The 17,419-nt window shown below is 44.7% G+C and overlaps 1 protein-coding gene across 1 annotated transcript in view; it reads right to left on the minus strand.

Annotated features, from left to right (window-relative positions):
- Positions 1-17,419, minus strand: part of LOC132451315 (zinc finger MYM-type protein 4-like) — a 28,919-nt gene that overhangs the window by 10,568 nt on the left and 932 nt on the right. The window contains exons 2-10 of the mRNA XM_060043692.1: positions 16,293-17,048; positions 15,935-16,005; positions 15,103-15,273; positions 9,093-9,361; positions 7,982-8,147; positions 7,252-7,458; positions 6,106-6,256; positions 5,673-5,788; positions 2,263-2,535 (exon numbers count right to left, since the gene is read on the minus strand). Of these exons, the coding sequence (XP_059899675.1) occupies positions 2,263-2,535; positions 5,673-5,788; positions 6,106-6,256; positions 7,252-7,458; positions 7,982-8,147; positions 9,093-9,361; positions 15,103-15,273; positions 15,935-16,005; positions 16,293-16,914 (2,046 nt within the window). The 5' untranslated portion in view covers positions 16,915-17,048. The remainder of the gene's footprint in view (positions 1-2,262; positions 2,536-5,672; positions 5,789-6,105; positions 6,257-7,251; positions 7,459-7,981; positions 8,148-9,092; positions 9,362-15,102; positions 15,274-15,934; positions 16,006-16,292; positions 17,049-17,419) is intronic.

Raw genomic sequence — 17,419 nt, forward strand, 5'->3', positions numbered from 1 at the left:
CACAATTGATATATATATATATATATATATATATATATATATATATATATATATATTGGTGCTGTCAAGCGATTAAAATATTTTTATCGCGATTAATCGCATTAATGCCATAGTTAACTCACGATTAATCGCGAGTAATCGCATTTTTTTCTCTATGCTAAATATCTCTTGATTTCTTTGTCCCATTAATTTTCCCATTTTAATACTCTTATCAACATGGAGAAGTGCATCGGCTTGCCTTGTGCAAATGTTTTTTTTATTGATAACAACATTGGCATATACTGATCAAAACAGGACGACACAAAAAAAAGAGCCTATAGTGCAATTAAACAATGAACATACAAACATACTGCCTTGAACAGAGCAGTAAGCCTACAGCTTCTTTTTTGTTTTGTTTTTTAAATAAATTAATAAATTGCGTTAATCGCTCGATAAAAAAATTAACGCCGTTAAAATTGGTTTGCGTTAACAACGCGTTTAACTGACAGCACTAATATATATATATAACGCTTTTAACGGCGTTAACGCAAACCAATTTCAACGGCGTACATTTTTTTTAGCACGCAATTAGCGCTCTTTAGGCTTCGCAAACGTTGTCGTTTTTTCATCTGCTGTCTAGCAATAACTAGTCACTGTGTGTTTAGGCCTACATACGGTAGGAATATTCATACTGGTTTAAATAATAAATGTTATTGTATTTCCCATCTTTGCTGAGCCAGAGTTTTTCGAACGTTCAGCGATTGAAACAAATAAAAGCCTGGGCTATTGAAGTTTAACGGTAGGCCTACCACTGTCATGCACCTACCCGATGTCAAGTGGACCGGGTTGAATTCACTGCTGGTCTCTCTTCTTACTGTCCTTCTCAACAATCTCTGATCTCACTAAAAGCCCAGCAGAACGAAATCAAGGGATATTTAGAATAGAAAAAAATGTGCGATTAATCGAGATTAAATATTTTAATCGCTTGACAGCACTAATATAAATCAGTGTTAATTTTGTCAGCTATTTTAGATTTAGTCTTTTGACGAAAATGCTTATTAGATAGTCACATTTTAGTCATTGTTTTCCTTTGTAGTTTTAGTCTAGATTTAGTCTACGAAAAGTCTTTACATTTGTCAACTTTCAGTCATTACTTTTAGTCAAAATGTTTTCTCTTTTTGAAACTAGTTCAATTAGGCTAACCCTATATATATGGACACCTGCTAAATTATTCCACTCAAATAGAGTACTAAAGTGAAAACGTTACGTTGTCCTGGCAACCGGATTATCAGTTCTAAACAACCGAACGAGAGATGACGTTCTCCATTGCTTCCATGTGTTGTTTCTTTCAAAATTAAAATAAATCAATTTCAACAGGCGAAAATCACTACCCATCGAAACATGTCGAGGCGTTTATGCATTCCCCTGGGGTATTAAAAGGAAAAGTTTGTAAACGTTAGTTTAGTTTATTTATTTATTTTATATGAAGACAATCTATTCTCAATATTACTTACATCATTGGTAAAGCAAACTCACATCAATTCGCAAAAAAGTTGTTCCTTTTCTATAAAAGGTTTGTCTGGCATAGGATTTCCCCTTGTTAATTTGGTTTGTGTAGAACCGAAAATCGGTTGCTATGGAAACGTGACGTCACACTTTATTACTCTTGTCTGTTCAGCCTTCAAAACGAAAGCTGGTAAATTATGAAAAATTATTTAAACTGTAATCAGACAACGTGGTTATATGCTATAGACCCTAGAGTATCTGTGGAATAAAAGCTGGGAAGAATTTAGAATTATAAATATGTACAATGCATATCGTTAGCTCATAGCTGAGTGGACTATACGTCCTGTTGCCAAGTCGTAGCTAAGGTCCGTCCTATTTACTGGAGGAGTGAACAGTTGCATAACAACCTTACGGGAGGGTAATGATTGGAAATTATCATGCATTTTGAATGTCCAAAAAGCACACCACTAACATTTTGGTCCTGTATCGTCAACGAAAACAAAACGTACATTTCGCCATAGTTTTTATTATCAAAGATCTATTTTAAGCTCGTCTCGTCTTAGTCACGGAAAAAAGGTCGTTGACGAACATTTTTCGTCATATTTTTCGTTAACGAAATTAACACCGATATAAACACAATGTTATTGCAGCCGACACTGCGGCTGATTCAAAGCTCCAACCATTAATCCGTTTCCGTCTTAAAACAGAGCCGAAGGCCCCGATTCTACTCTGAACATCGAACGGTTACCAAGAGGATAACTGAGGCAGCAAACAAACCTTTTCCTGGACCACCTCCGGGTAGGTGGTGATGGCTCGCTCGCATATTGGGCAGTGTAGCTTAGGCACGCCGCTCTGCGAGGTAGCCTCCATCAGGCCCGATGTGGAGGTGGAGGTGGTGGTGGTGGTGGTCTTGGCTTGGCACGGGACGGCCATGCAGGGGTTGGCGATGGCAGCGATGGCGGCGGCAGGGACGACGTTGCCCTGGTTTGAGGGGATGGCGGTATGGCTGACTGTAGGCCCTCCTTTGGGGGTCTTGTGGTGGTGTTTCTCCTGTGGAGCGTAAGGCCAACGGCGAGGGGAACGGTTAAAATCATAGACGCATCATAAGGGGTTACACTTTATAATAAGGTGCCATAATAAATAGCAAACTAGTCATTACCTAACCCTTTGTTAATATTTGTTAATTGTTACTAAAATATCTATGTGGCACAAGTTAATAGTTTTTTTTCACAGACCACAGAGTGTCGCTGGCTGTGTGTTAGGGTTGGGTTAGGGTTTTGCAAACATTATTTAATAAATTACAAAAAAAATATTAACTTGTGCCAAATAGACATTTTAGTAAAAAGTAATAAATATTAACAAAGGGTTAGGTAATGACTAGTTTGCTATTTATTATGGCACCTTATTATAAAGTGTTACCATCATAAGGACATATACAGCGCCCTCCATAATTATTGGCACCCTTGGTCAAGATGTGTTCTTCAACTTCTAATAAATTCATTTTTTTTAAAAAATAATATAGGACCACAATGAAAGAAAGTGTAAAATTCAGCCTTTAATTCAAGTCCATTTATTCAGTAGGAAAAAAATCCCACCTTAAGAAATGATTATTTAACATCAAATCATGTGTGCCACAATTATTAGCACCCCTGATGTTAATACTTTGTACAACCCCCCTTTGCCAACAAAACAGCACCTAATCTTCTCCTATAATGTTTCACAAGATGGGAGGAAACAGAAAGAGGGATCTTCGACCATTCCTCTTTGCACAATCTCTCTAAATCATCCAGCGACCTGGGTCCTCTCTTCTGCACTCTCCTCTTCAGCTCACCCCACAGGTTTTCAATGGGGTTGAGGTCTGGGGACTGAGATGGCCAAGGGAGGAGCTTGATTCTGTGTCTGATGAACCATTTCTGGGTACATTTGGCCATATGTTTAGGGTCATTATCTTGCTGAAAGACCCAGTGACGACCCATCTTCAGCTTTCGGGAAGAGGCCATCAGATTTTGATTTAAAATGTCCTGGTATTTCAACGCGTTCATGATGCCATGCAGTCACCCTAACAAGGTTCCCAGGGCCTTCGGAAGAGAAACAGCCCCACAGCGTCACCGATCCTCCCCCATACTTCACAGTGGGCATGAGGTACTTTTCTGCATACTCATCTTTTGTGTTCCGCCAGACCCACTTATGCCGCTTTTCCACTGCATGGTACCAGCTCGACACGACTCGACTCGACTCAGCTCGCCTTTTTTGCGTTTCCACCGCGAAAACATGGTATCTGGTACCTGAAGTGGCTGCTTTTTCTAGTACCGCCTCGCTCTAGGTTCCAAGCGGCTGAGCCGATGCTAAAAGGTGACGTCGGCAGACGGCCGGCCACTGATTGGCCAGAGAGTGTGACGAAGTCACGAGAGCGACATGGCAACCATGCTGGTAACAGCCATAGCAGCGCCGCAGCCAACATATTCCACTTCTTCAACATGCCAGCTAATAATACGAACACGAATACCATCGCATCGATGTTCTCCATTGTTGTTATGTGGGTTCTGTCCATGTGTGGGTTACGTAGGTGTTGTTTGCGGCGCGTACAAAAATACGTCACGGCCCTTTCGCGCAGCCGACCCCGCCCACGTCCCGGAGGTACTATTTGCGGTGGAAAAGGACCCGCGCTGCTACCGTGTCGAGTCGTGTCGTGTCGTGTCGAGTCGAGCTACATGTGCGGTGGAAAAGCGGCATTAGAGTGTTTGTTGCCAAAAAGCTCTATCTTTGTCTCATCTGACCAAAGCACACGGTCCCAGTTGAAGGTCATGTACCGCTTAGCGAACTCCAGGCGTTTATGATTTTGAGTGAGAAAAGGTTTTTTCCGTGCATGCCTCCCAAACAGCCTGTTGGCATGTAGATAGCGCCTGATGGTTGTTTTGGAGACTTTTGGCGCATTTCCACTGCAGGGTGCGGAACGGATCGGATCGCAAAGGTGCGGGTCGGATCGCGTTTCCACCGCCAAAAGTGGGCGTGACCCGGACTTTGCCGTACCCGTTCCGACCCCATTCTAGGGACTCCTCCGTTGCGGTACCCAAAACGAGACCAGACGCCTGAAAGGGTACCCTGGAATTCTAGCTACACCCCCCCTCCGTTGATTGGTCGACAGAATCGTCACTTCCGGGTGACGCGGGGATAAAAACAAACAAACAGTAGCCTCAAGGTATTATTCTTTACAATTAACATGTCGCGTAAAAAGCTTGCTTGGGCGAACAAGGAGGTGGAGACGTTCGTCTGCATTCTTGCGGAGGAAGACGTTGTTTACGATGTTTACGTAGCTGCCGCGGCGATTGACATCCGGCCTACCACCAAGGGTACTGTCGGCAGTGGAAACGCGACCTCGGAACTGAGCTGGGCTATACTGCCCCCTCCCTACCGCACCTTTGCGATCCGATCCGTTCCGCACCCTGCAGTGGAAATGGGGCATTTGTGACCCCAAGATGCTACCATTCCTTGCAATTCTGTGACAGTGAGCTTTGGAGATTTTTTTATTTCTCTTACCATCCTCCTCACTGTGCGTGGTGGCAACATGAAATTGCATCCTCGTCCAGGCTTGTTTACCACTGTTCCAGTTGTTTGAAACTTTTTGACGATTCCTCTGACAGTAGATATGGGCAGGTGTAGGCGAGCGGCTATTTTCTTGTAGCCATTGCCTGATTTGTGAAGGTCGACACACCTCTGCCTTACTTGAACGGTGTGTTCCTTTGTCTTTCCCATGTTGAAGAGAAATGGCCTCTGTGGCACATCATATTTATACCCCAGGGAAACAGGAAGATATGAATTACTAATTAAATGTTCCTACATACTCTGATCAACTTTGTACTACTTTGTAACTACCGTAGAAATGACAGAAATACTTTAGTTAAATTTTTTTCCTCGGAATTGTTAGGGGTGCCAATAATTGTGAACAGGTGATTTTATGAAGAATAATTATTTCTTAGTCAGGGATTTTCTTTGTTGAAGGCTACATTTGTCTACAATTTTCAGTGTGAGAGTATGCTTCTGCAATAAAAATTGAATTTATTTTTAACACATCTTAACCAGGGGTGCCAATAATTATGGAGGGCGCTGTATATACGAAATATTAATATACCATTTAGTAACTAATAAAGTAAAAATAAAAACCAAATCCATTTGTCCTGCCCCGTTACCTGGAAGCCCAGCACGCAGGGTAAAGAGCAGAAGTTCCTGATGGAGCTGTCGGACATGGCCAGGTGGTATGCTGGCACCTTCAAAGACACACAGTTGTTGCACTGCATCATGGTACCTATGGCAACATCCAAACGACAGAGGATCAAATCAGTAAACGCTGGTCAACACATTAAGAAACGACATTCCCATCCCTAAATGTGACCATTATGGCCCAATCAACGGTACATACAGTAATTAAGTATGCAGGTATATTAATAAGGACTATGAATTTATTGTCTATAAATATGCCTTTTTAAACCAAAGGCATTACGTTTTGAATCTGAACAGAAGTCTATTTAGCAGCAGTTTTAAGGTGCGTCTGAATTAATTATGTCTTGACCATGGTTTAGGACCAAGAGGGCTGCCCGTTGTGTGAGGCCCACGTGCAGTTACCCGAGGAGCTGATCGACTGGATCTTGTGGGCCAGCAGGCAGCCGGTGGTGCAGAAGGTCTCCACCACACCTTGGCTGTTCTTCTCCTCCACCATCTTCGACAGCGAGAACATCGTCGCACACATGGCGCACGGATGGGGGGTGTTGTTTTTCTGCAGGTCAAAGTCAATGCATTTGTAGAGCCCGTAAAGCACAGTTAAGGGCCGGTTATGGTTCCACCTCGACGCAACGCAAGGAGCACACAGACGCTTCGACACAGCCTTGAACCCGTTTTGGGTTCTGCGTCGGGTTTTAGTGAGAGGACCAATCGCAGCTCTTGCTGCTGCGTCCCCTCGTCGCAAGCAAGGTCACGATTTTTGGGAGGCGCACATCAGGCCCTTGCGGTGGACGCAAGGAGGGTCCGCGAGGAGGGTCCGCAAAGGACGTAATGGGTCCGTAAGCCACTTGCGTTGCGCCGACGTGGAACCATAACTATGCCATTAGTCTCAAATGGCATAAATGACCACATGTTTGGGCCTGTGACAATGACATCCCCTAAACCCTCTAAAAAGTACAATGGGCCACAGAAGAGGGATCCATCCCTTGAAGGATGGATCCCTCTTCTGTGGCCCATTGTACAATTTTGGAAATAGATTCTGAATGGGCAGGTTAAGTAGGGATAAGTTCTAAGAAAACATTCAAAATGTGTTATTTTGGCACGGCTCTAAAATATGCGCGTGTGTGGAGGCACAACAGATGATCAACCGCACCCTGCCAACAGATGATCAACCGCACCCTGCCAACAGATGATCAACCGCACCCTGCCAACAGATGATCAACCGTCCTCCCAGACGACCAATTAGAAGGGTGCAATGTCACACACATTTCTTTGTGGGCCATTTTCTACACATGAAAACAGCTTCTAGTGTGGAACAGACACACACACACACTCATAAGCAAGCTCTGTGCTCACACCCCAACACACTGCCTGACCCCAAATCATTGTATTTCTCATCAGCTTCTCTCTGTCTCACACTCTCTCTAACACACACACACACACACACACACACACACACACACACACACACACACACACACACACACACACACACACACACACACACACACACACACACACACACACACACACACACACACACACACACACCTCTTTGTACTTGGCCAGACAGGCGTCGCTGCACAGGTTCAGGAGGCCGCCGGCGGTTTTGAGCACCACGACCTTGTTGGCGAAGTGCTCGCCGCAGACCGCACAGGTGCTGATGTTGATGTTGTGGGCGAAGCGGAAGCTGCTGAAGCAGACGTTGTTGCAGATCCGGTGGGTGACCCCGTTCAGGGCCACCTCGTGCTTGGTTTTCTGTGGAGGAGGAACCAGGAGTAGCCCCCATTCAAAATCGTGCAATCACGATAAGAGCACAGAGTCACGGTCTGTGAAGGAGTGGAATTTGAAGTAGGGGGGAGCGCATTCAAGAGCTTGCGATCCCGGTAACGGCGTAGCGGTACGGTGGGTGCACTAGAGTAGAACTTGAACGAGGAGGAGCCCATTCAAAATCTTGCATTCAAATAAAGAGTGTATAAACTATAGATGTAGAATATGAATTTGAGATTAAGCCTCAACGAACAAAACTATTAAGCCTCACATTGATACTTCTGCATTGAATAGTCGCCATCGCCAAGCCGTGGGTCCCCACGTCACAACCGGCGTAGCCCTAAGTGGCCTAAGCTACCGCCCACATCTCCACGGATGTAAGCTCATGTCGCTAACGCAGAACAAAAAAACTCAAGCACAGGTGTACCGACTAACAGATCACAGCGGCTATGGTTAAACAAAACAGGGTGTGAGTGAGCGAGCGAGTGAGTGAGAGAGTCTCCAGCCTTACAGAGACGAATTTCTTGCACACGCTACAGGTGGACTGGCGAGGAGCGGGGGCGACCGCCTCCTGGGACGTGTTGAAGGCGGCGAGGCAGGCCGGGCTGCAGAAGTCCCGGACTCCCGTGGTGCCGTCGATGGGGGCCCGGACCAGGTCGGCGGGCCTCGCCACCGCCCTGGGGGAGGAAGAGACGGGCGTTACGAACACACAAGGCTGCAGGCGATCCAGGGGGAACCTAGCCCTACGGTCACACTACCTCCGCCCGTCGACGGATGGCGGCTTTTTGACGCATCCATGCGATATCCCGGGTTGTATTACAAAGGCATTGGACAGTGTATTTGCGTGTATTTGCAAAACGTGATCCGATTGGCCGACGGATCCGTTGGTGCCTGAAAAGTTGAACATTTCTCAACTTTTTGACGCAGGCCACGGAGCCGACGGAACGGACGGACCCACAATGCATTTCGAGAGCGGCCCGTCGACAAACGCATGTGGTGTGAATGTAGGGTAAAAGGGAGGTGTGTTGATTCGTTCACACTCAATATTTATAAAAGATAAATCAAACGTTATGTTTTTATCTAATTGTTTCTTTATCTCATATATTTCTATCCTATGCGTACCTTAATCTTCATAAATACGTGAATATATTTTTGCTTTTCAAAGTGTTCCCTTCTGATGCATGTCAACCAATGGCGGGATGTTAATAGAGCTAAATGTGTTTGAAGGGAATGGGGCCAAATCACTTCCATGTTTTGAATTTTATTAACCATTAAAATTTGTGTATGGAAATTGTGTTTTTTTTTTTTTAAATGGTACAACTTGAAATGCCATATTTGAATTTCATTGAGGGGAATTCAAAAGTAATAAAGTCAGGTGACCTGGTTTCGAAAGAATGTTGGGTATGCTAGGAAATCATTATAGGAGGGGAAGCAGACGTGAAACATTTAACCTCGGGTCAAATAACACAGGACATACTTTTAACATTTTCTTAAGATATCAGAATTCAAAATGACAAATTTCATTATTTGTTGTCAATACTTTGCCCGTTTACCACCACAGCTCGGGTTAGGGCAGTTTTAAAGTGACGGCGTCCTTTCGGCCAGGCGTGAAGGGGACTCACTTGCTGCAGTGGTGGCAGATCTTGCCTGCAGGCTCCTGGGGCTTGGCCGAGAGGCAGGCGGGGGAGCAGTAGAGCTCCGGGGACCCCTTCTTCTGGTAGGCGGTCTGGCCCTTGATCATGAAGGTCTTGCAGAGAGAGCACACCACGTACAGGGTGGAGGGCCCGTGGCCGGGGGGAGTGGGCTTCGCCAGGGCTGAGGCCGCTCGCGACGCCAGACGCGGCGGGTCGGACTTCCCCTTCACGGAGAACACGGAGCTGATCATCAGCTCCTGGGAATCAAGGATTGTGTTGAAAAAACACGTTACAAGTTTCAAGTAATACCATTTCCTTTTTTAATGACATTATCCCGATTCCACTTGGAGTCAAGCAGGTGTGTCCATAGAGGATTGATGGAGAAGGATTTTAATATTTTTTTATCTTCCATTACCTACACCGAATTAGGGCTGGGCGATATATCGAATATATGCGATGTATCGCGAGATGTTCTCCAGGGGATGTATAAAATGCCCATATCGCGAACATCGAATATAAATTGGGACGCAATGTTTCTTTTTGCCGCCGCCGGCATACTCGTTGTGCTTTCACGCGACGGGGCGACAAGATCTCATACAAAGTGAACGTAGAGACGCGTATCTGCCAATCAGCGTTCAACAGCGTGGCCACTGAGTGACATGTGTAACGTAACAGCCAACCAGCGTTCAACCGTCAAACTCGGTGCAGTGCAGTCCGGGGTGAACTGCAGCACGGAGGAGAAAGTGATTGTTGCCGTTTGCGACTCCCGGAGCTCTATATATAATAATATAATATAATATAATTGGTTATATAATATCACGGATAAAAGCTCTGTGCGCCTCCTGATGGCCGTAGCGTGGGGAGCTCTCATAGGGATTGGGCTTCTCGGGGTTTGTTTAACGCACAGCGTTCCCTTCTCTCGCTATTTCCGGTGGCTCTCTAAACTCACTCCCCCCGCCCATTGCGAGTCCACGAGATTCTCATGGACGCGCGTGTGTGACGTAGTCTGGAAGGCGCGCTGCTGTAGGTGCGTGTACCTCCGACTGGTGAGTGAGAACAGCCAGAAAGAGAAAAAAGGATGGAAACTGAGGATTTGGTTTCGAAAAAGAATAGCACTGGATCCTTCGTCTGGCAGTGTATATATAATAATTATTATTCAAACTGTTAATAAATAATTAACGGTTTGAATAAATGCTGTGTTGGTAAATCTAACTTGCTGTGATTTTCCTTTTCTTATGTGCAAGTTCTAAATTGTTCCAATAGAAAGCACTGATGAGTTTAAACAATATGTTGTTTCATGTAATCTACATGCAGACTTATGTTTCAGTAATACTAGAATTATTACTGACGTAACATTATGCCAGACATGGTTGAATCGAGCATTTATGATGTGCTCTAGAGGAGATTCAAAATATATCGAGATATATATCGTGTATCGAGATATAGTAAAAAAATATCGAGATATTCATTTTGGCCCATATCGCCCAGCCCTACACCGAATACTCAAATTGGGGGAGCATTGCATCCGTAGGAGTCGTTTTCGCTTGGGACGCGTACCTACCAGTTTTCATCAAGATGCATCTTGTACCCACCAATTATTAAAAAATAAAAAATTGAGTTGAATTCAGTAAAAAAAAAAAGATAAGTTCATAGCACATATAATTCTTGACAGATGCCAACAAATCCACAAAAAGTCTATCCGGATACGGAACACAGCCATACTGCTATTAGGTAGCCATGGGGTACATGATTCTCTGTCAACAGTTTAACAATTTTAACATTGTTATCAGTTCTTAGATGGGGGACGGTTGAGTGGCACCCGTCTGCCAATAGAGCTCGTTACTTTTAAATGGAAATCGCACTTGATTGGATGATGACATCATGTCAGTTATGCAGCTGAAAACAATGTGCCTTCCCTTCTAAGGACTACTTCTCTATGCAACCCGACTGTTTTGCTTCAATGGACAATCTGCTGCAGTTGCCGCCTGCATTTTAGGAGAGGTGGAGGTAACGTATTGATATTTATTTTTGACAATTAGTAAAACCTCTTTTGTGGTAGTTTTGACCGAGGGCAGCGAGGAAGTTATCTTGATCGTTTCTAAGTTCTATAATTGAAGTTGACGCTAGCCAACACTGGCTTCTAGAAGCCAGGTAGACCTAGCCTAGCTGCCACAATAAAGTTGCATTACATAATTTTATCATCTTAGATGCAGTCAGAGTTCAGATGAGTTCAATAGGGACGGTAGCGTTAATGCTACTCTACCCTCGCCCAGTCTTCCCATGTGTTGACTTTTTAACAAAGTCCAGTGTTTCCCCTATATGCATTCAGCAGCGTCGCACTGCGGCTGCTGGACGGTCAGCGCAACTGCAAAATAAAATAAAAAATAAAAATCTGCACAATGATCCGGTCTCAGCAGATAACTGGACTCTGTTGGTTGTTATGTCATATTTGAAAGCTCAATCTGTACATTTTTCCCTAAAAAATCTCAATAGAAGTAACCATTTAAAGGTTGTTGTTTTTTTACACAACTCACAGCACCACTGCTACAAAAGATTCTAGAGGAAAACTGCAAAGTCAAGTTGTTGGTGCTGTGACATTGCATTTGCATGTTTTTGTTCGTAAGCAATTAATTGCAGCCTGTGGCTAACCTAAAAAAGTTTCTTTGATCAGAGAGTAGGTTCAAACGGGTGAGCGAGAAGACTCCAAGCTTGTTATTAATGGGCTAGCGTAACAAAATTCCAAGTGTGTAGGCCTAGTGGTTATATTTCTGACACAGATGCCAACCCATTTGATTTTGGTCCACCCTGTTGAGCTCCAGACCTGCTGCAAGTGCCTTTGTGTGGACTGAAAATAGGTGGGTGCACTACGTTGTTGTGAAAATGCCAAAGTAAGAACTCTGACCAGATAAGGATGGCAATTCAGCATATTTTTTAATTGATTGCAAAAATAACCCAGAAACACAGCTTTTTGATTGCAAATTCTAGCAGAACACAAAACAGGTACTAAATACTAACAAACGTAAGCCTATTGCCAATTCTGCCTATTAAAATGTCCCAAACAAATGTGCACGCCTCTCCGATGTGCCAATGAAGGCAGTAGCTATTTCCTTTCTGGTTATTTTTTCTAGCTTCTCCCTGTGGACATGGCAGACTGATACGCTGTTGAGTCGTGACTGCGACATCGTGGAGCGGAGCAAAGTCTTCAAACGGCGCAGCGCACTGAAGCTCTGTTCAGCTTTGCAAGATGACACTGGGACCACAAGCAACAGCCTAACAAGAGCCTCCACTTGGGGAAACAGCCGCCTAACTTCTGGTACCATGGTCTTTAAGATATTACTGACTTCCTGACTAGTATTGAACTTGTTATTTGCCTTCAGCATAGCTAGTTGCACTGGCAGCAGCTGTGCATCCAATTCTGGGTAGAGCTCTACTACCTCGCTAATTTCCCCAGACAGTAGCTGTTGCTCCAACATGGCCAAATTGCCAAGGCTCTCCTGGTTGAATCTCTCATCCAGCTGCATGCTTGCTGTGTCGATGGCAGAGAAAAACTGCACCCTGAAATATTCCTCTGCAGAAGACGAGGTGGGACTATTTGCAGGCCCATCATATCGGTTTGAGGGTTTCCGTACATGTGGTAGATTTATTGGCTGCAGATCGAGAGATGTTGTGAATTCCACAGCTCTCGAGTAAAGCCTCATGAATGTCTCGCTCGTTCTCTGTGCCACAAACGCTTTCTTTGTGCAATCGACAGCCTGTAACATCGCTCCAATTGTTACTGCTCTCCCATGCAAGCTTTTATTGAGACCTTCAAGTTTCAAGAGAATATCCTGCCCAAGTAGAAGGCCAAGTACTGCGTTTCCTTTCTGGAGCTGGTCAAGAAGGCAACTTGCTCGAGGAGCTAAGACTTCCTCTTTCGCTGAAGCCATCTCCTCCAGTGCAACCAAGATTACCTCGTATTGGGTGAGGACAGACTTGATCGCTGGCGTTCGCACAGTCCATCTGGTGGCACACAACGGCTTAATGGTGGTGAGTGAGCCATTTTCAGATATGGCTATCTGTTTAAAGATGGTTTTGAATTTCCCAGACTGGCCAAACAAACAACCCAGGTCATGGATCCACTGGAGAGCATCACTAACAACTGGTGTGGATGAGCAGGTTGCTTGTATGACCAGGTTCACACACTGAGGACCACAGTGGACAAAACTGGCAAGCGGCTGTTCGCTTCGGACCAAAGCTCGCATCCTAGATAGGTTCCCCGACAAGTTTGCTGCTCCGTCATAGGTTTGGCCACGAAGACCCGAGAGTGGAAGATTGAGACGGAGCAGCACATCGGAGGCAATTCTCCAGAGATGCTCGCCAGTTGTGGAAGAGGCCTCGTACAAGCCCACAAACTCCTCCCTTGGCTCCAGGTCTTGGTCCACATAGCGGAGGCAGATGGAGATCTGCTCAGTGCCACTGACATACTGTGTTCCATCCATTACAAGGGAGTACTGCAGCACAGGTAAGGCAGAAATCTCTGCGGCTATCCCCCCAATTATAATATTACCCATGATGCTCAGTATCTCATTTTGGCTTTCAGGGCTTGTGTAGGATTGCTCTCTCTCCAGCCAGCTTGCCAGGTTGGGGTCATCCTCTGCCTTATCTCTGAGATAACTCTGGAAGTTTCCGTCCTTCTTGGAATGGCCTCTAAGAGCCAAGCCCTGTTTTGAGAGGTACCTCACAGCACCTACAATTTGTAAAAGCGCCAACCTGGCTGCCTCTTGAGCCCTTGCTAGAGGGCTGCACAGTTGAATTCTGATAGAATGCGGTATGTGTGGCTGTGTATTCAGAGCAATCGCATGTGCCTTGCAGTTTTGGTGTCTGCTGAAAGCTTCCCTACTTTTCTTCCAGTTTCGGAACCCTGCCGAGATAAATGTTTTCTCAGCACATTTGGCCAATGTTGATTTTTGCTTTGCAAAAGCAGTCATGCAATGGAAACACAAAACCCCCTTCACTTGCTGGCTGTAATGCAGCCAAGGGAATGCTTGATACCAACTATCCTGGAACTTTAGAGTCCGATTCAGCAGTGTTTGTGGCTCAATTTCCCTTGGACTGGGCTGGTACGGGCCATCCAAGGGGTGTTCAGGGCGGATCCCCTCAGTTTGAGTAGCTGACTGCTCCTGAAATATAGTTCATTAGTTGTAAGTGATTGGGTAGCAGCTTTTTAAGTGTAAATAGTTCTGTGCGTAAATAGTTGTCAATAGTTATAGTAAGTGGTATCTTTGTGGAGAAGTCCAGTAGGATTGAGGTCTGCATATTTGGTTTGTCTATGTATGGCAAACAGAATGCAGATTTTAATGTTGACTTGTTTTAGAATCATTGTTGCTGCCTCTCTGTATGTTTATTTGAATACGTTCAAGTTTTTCTCCAGATATGAGCGGGCCTCACCTCGTCATGATCATCTGCCTGTTCCTGCAGGTCTCTGTTTATTTCAGATGGACCTGGGTCCTGTTCCTGACACAGACCATGTAAAAATTGAATGTAACTTGTTTCAATGTACTTTAATGTCACAGGGTGAAAAATTGTTATTCATTACCCTGTAGTGTTGCTTGTTTTAATGGAAAAATATGTCCATTAACAAACAGGTTTGTTTTTCTGGGGTGACTGAGTGGCCAATAATGTAAAAAGAATTGGTCCAACAACCCAGACCTCGATCTCCTTGTGACGAGTGCATCCAGAAAAGTTACAATGCTAATTTATTGGGCAGAACAGATGCTCTTGGCCTGTTAACATGCTCAAAATGTCCTTACAAGCACTATGCAACAAGACTCCCAACAAGACACCTGTGTGCATGTACATCTTTCAGAACCTTTCATTTCCTGCACTAAAGAGAAAAATCCTCATTGTACCCAGCAATTCTGAAAATGCACATCCAAATGCGCCCCAGCACATTTCAAACCAAACTGACGCCCATGATTGCATCACAGTCCTCCCAAAGAGATTTTTCAGAATGTCCTACCTTTGGGGTCTCAGGCTCGTCTTTAATGTCGTCTGTGGGAGCGGAGGAGGCAATTAGGGCCTGGTTGTACTCCTCGTCTATGGGCTCGTCCTTCACCGTGACCTGGCTGGGCGAGGCGGGGTCCCCGTTGGGAGACAGCCCGGGAGGCCGGGTCGCGGCCTGGAGTCTGTACTGCAAGGAAGAAGGCCAGCCGGATGTGAGGAGGTGGGTCTCAGTGCCCCATGTGGGTCTTCTTCAAACGCTTCTCTCTGTCCACAGTGACTTAGTGACTTACTGTCCTCAGTTCTTACGGGTATACACAGTATATTTTTCCGGTTTTGCTGTTGTTTTTAGTAAGGTATGTTTGTATTGGTTTTTAGTTCGATTTTGTGTTCCCGTTTACTTTTTATTATTTTCATTTGGCGTTAACCTACATGATGTGTACTATTTCAACAACATATTTTGTAATAACTATGTTATTGTCAAAAAGGCTATTTTGTTTTTCCTTTTATCACGAAAAACACTTTATAATGTTTTTGTAAAGTATTTATTCATTTTGATATAGGTCACCAAAAAGCAGGAGTTATGGCATCTTGCGCTAGGATAAGTACAGGTGTATTGAACACTGGGGATAAATGATCAAATAAACACTGGTAGTGCTTCAACTAGTATTAAGTCATGAAATGAGCTAGATTAAAATGAGAGACATGTTTTCCCCCCCTCCTTATTTCAGAGTCATTCAATGTTTTTCCTGAGGAAATGTAAAGTGCTAAGTATACCATGCTAATGCACTGAATGAATTGGGTTAGCTACTCATTGGCAAACAGTCAACTAGTGAGCATTCCATACTCACATCATCCATCGCAACTTTCACTACTTGAATGTTGTTCCCCATCAATGACAGCCCAGTCTCCTTCTCTAAGGCTAGAAAAGAGAACACACAATTAGGATTATTGTAAATACAGCCACAAATGCTCCAAATATAGTGAATGTACTTTTAGAATATTTATATATGCATGCTTACAATTGTACTCATGGCAAAGCTACAAAAGTTGTTTTTTAAAAACACAATATGGAGGGACATTACACACAGGTAAGCCCAGCTAACTTTTAACCTCACACAACCCTACCTTTCACACCTACCTATCCACCTACCCCAACCTATCGCCCCCCCCCCCCCACACACACACACACACACTAAAATATTTTACCTCTCCCCATCATGGTTTGGCCACTGTTTTCTGAGTCCGACATGTTCTCCTCCTCGTCTTTCATCTGAGCCTCCTGTTCCTCTTGGTCCACGGTCCCCATGTCCATGAGCTCGTCTAAATGATCTCCCCTGGCTGCCCCTGGCTCCTCCTTGTCCTCCATTAGGGTTTGACTTTGTACATCTATAGAACACTTTATGTCCGTTTTGTCCTCATCCTCTTCCTCGTTTTGTACATCCTCAACAGATGTAGTCATGAGCAGCTCCTTCTCCTCCTCCTCCTCCTCCTCCTCTTTTGGTAGAATGTCAGGGGAAGTAGTAAGGTGCTCCTCCATCTCCTCTTCTTGTGTTACATTGTCCACGGCTGTAACTGTGAGCTCCTCCGCCAAGTCCTCCTTCGACTCATCTATGTCATACGTTCCCTCTGTTGGGACCACTGTCCCTGTGTCTGTCGTTGGTGCAAAGTCAATACTTATCCTCGTCTGCTTTGCCCTACTTTGAGAAGCCTGCGACTCCCTCAACTCGTCAGTTGCCCCGGCGTCCTTCTGCTCCTCCTCTTCCCCACCCTTCACTGTGTTTTCCTCCACCTCGCAGCTCTTGTTGGGCCCGTCCGCAGAAGCCTCCATCGCCGGTGAACCTCTCAAAGGCTCAGGAATCCCAACTGAGCAAGTATTCGGGCTCTCTGGTATCTGACAGGGCTGAGCGGTCCTAAGAGCTCCTGGATCTACTAGGCTTCAGGAATTTTCATCCGATTGCCTGCCTGTGTACACACACACACAAAAATGTTTAATCATAGTTAAATCAGTCTATAAAATGTTAAATGCATCACATACTTTTGTAGGCAATACGCCATATTGGGAGCATCAAGACAGTTGTATCAAACGTGTTTAAGAAAGTCCCTGAAAGAGCCTAAAGAGCGACCCACGAGTGATGCACCTGTTGCCGCAATCCTAGATGCTTTCTTCAAGTATGGAATCCTGAATGGTTGAGCGCGTTTTCCGCCAGAAATGTCTATGTTATAACTTCATCATAAAACAGGTCATAAAAAAGCATTTTAGGGAAGCTAGCAGGTACGTGAGAGAGGTGTTAACATAGAGATAAACACCACTGTTTTCTGTTTTGCAAAGTCTG

This window comes from Gadus macrocephalus, chromosome 22 (assembly GCF_031168955.1).
Source record: "Gadus macrocephalus chromosome 22, ASM3116895v1".
NCBI classification, from domain to species: domain Eukaryota; kingdom Metazoa; phylum Chordata; class Actinopteri; order Gadiformes; family Gadidae; genus Gadus; species Gadus macrocephalus.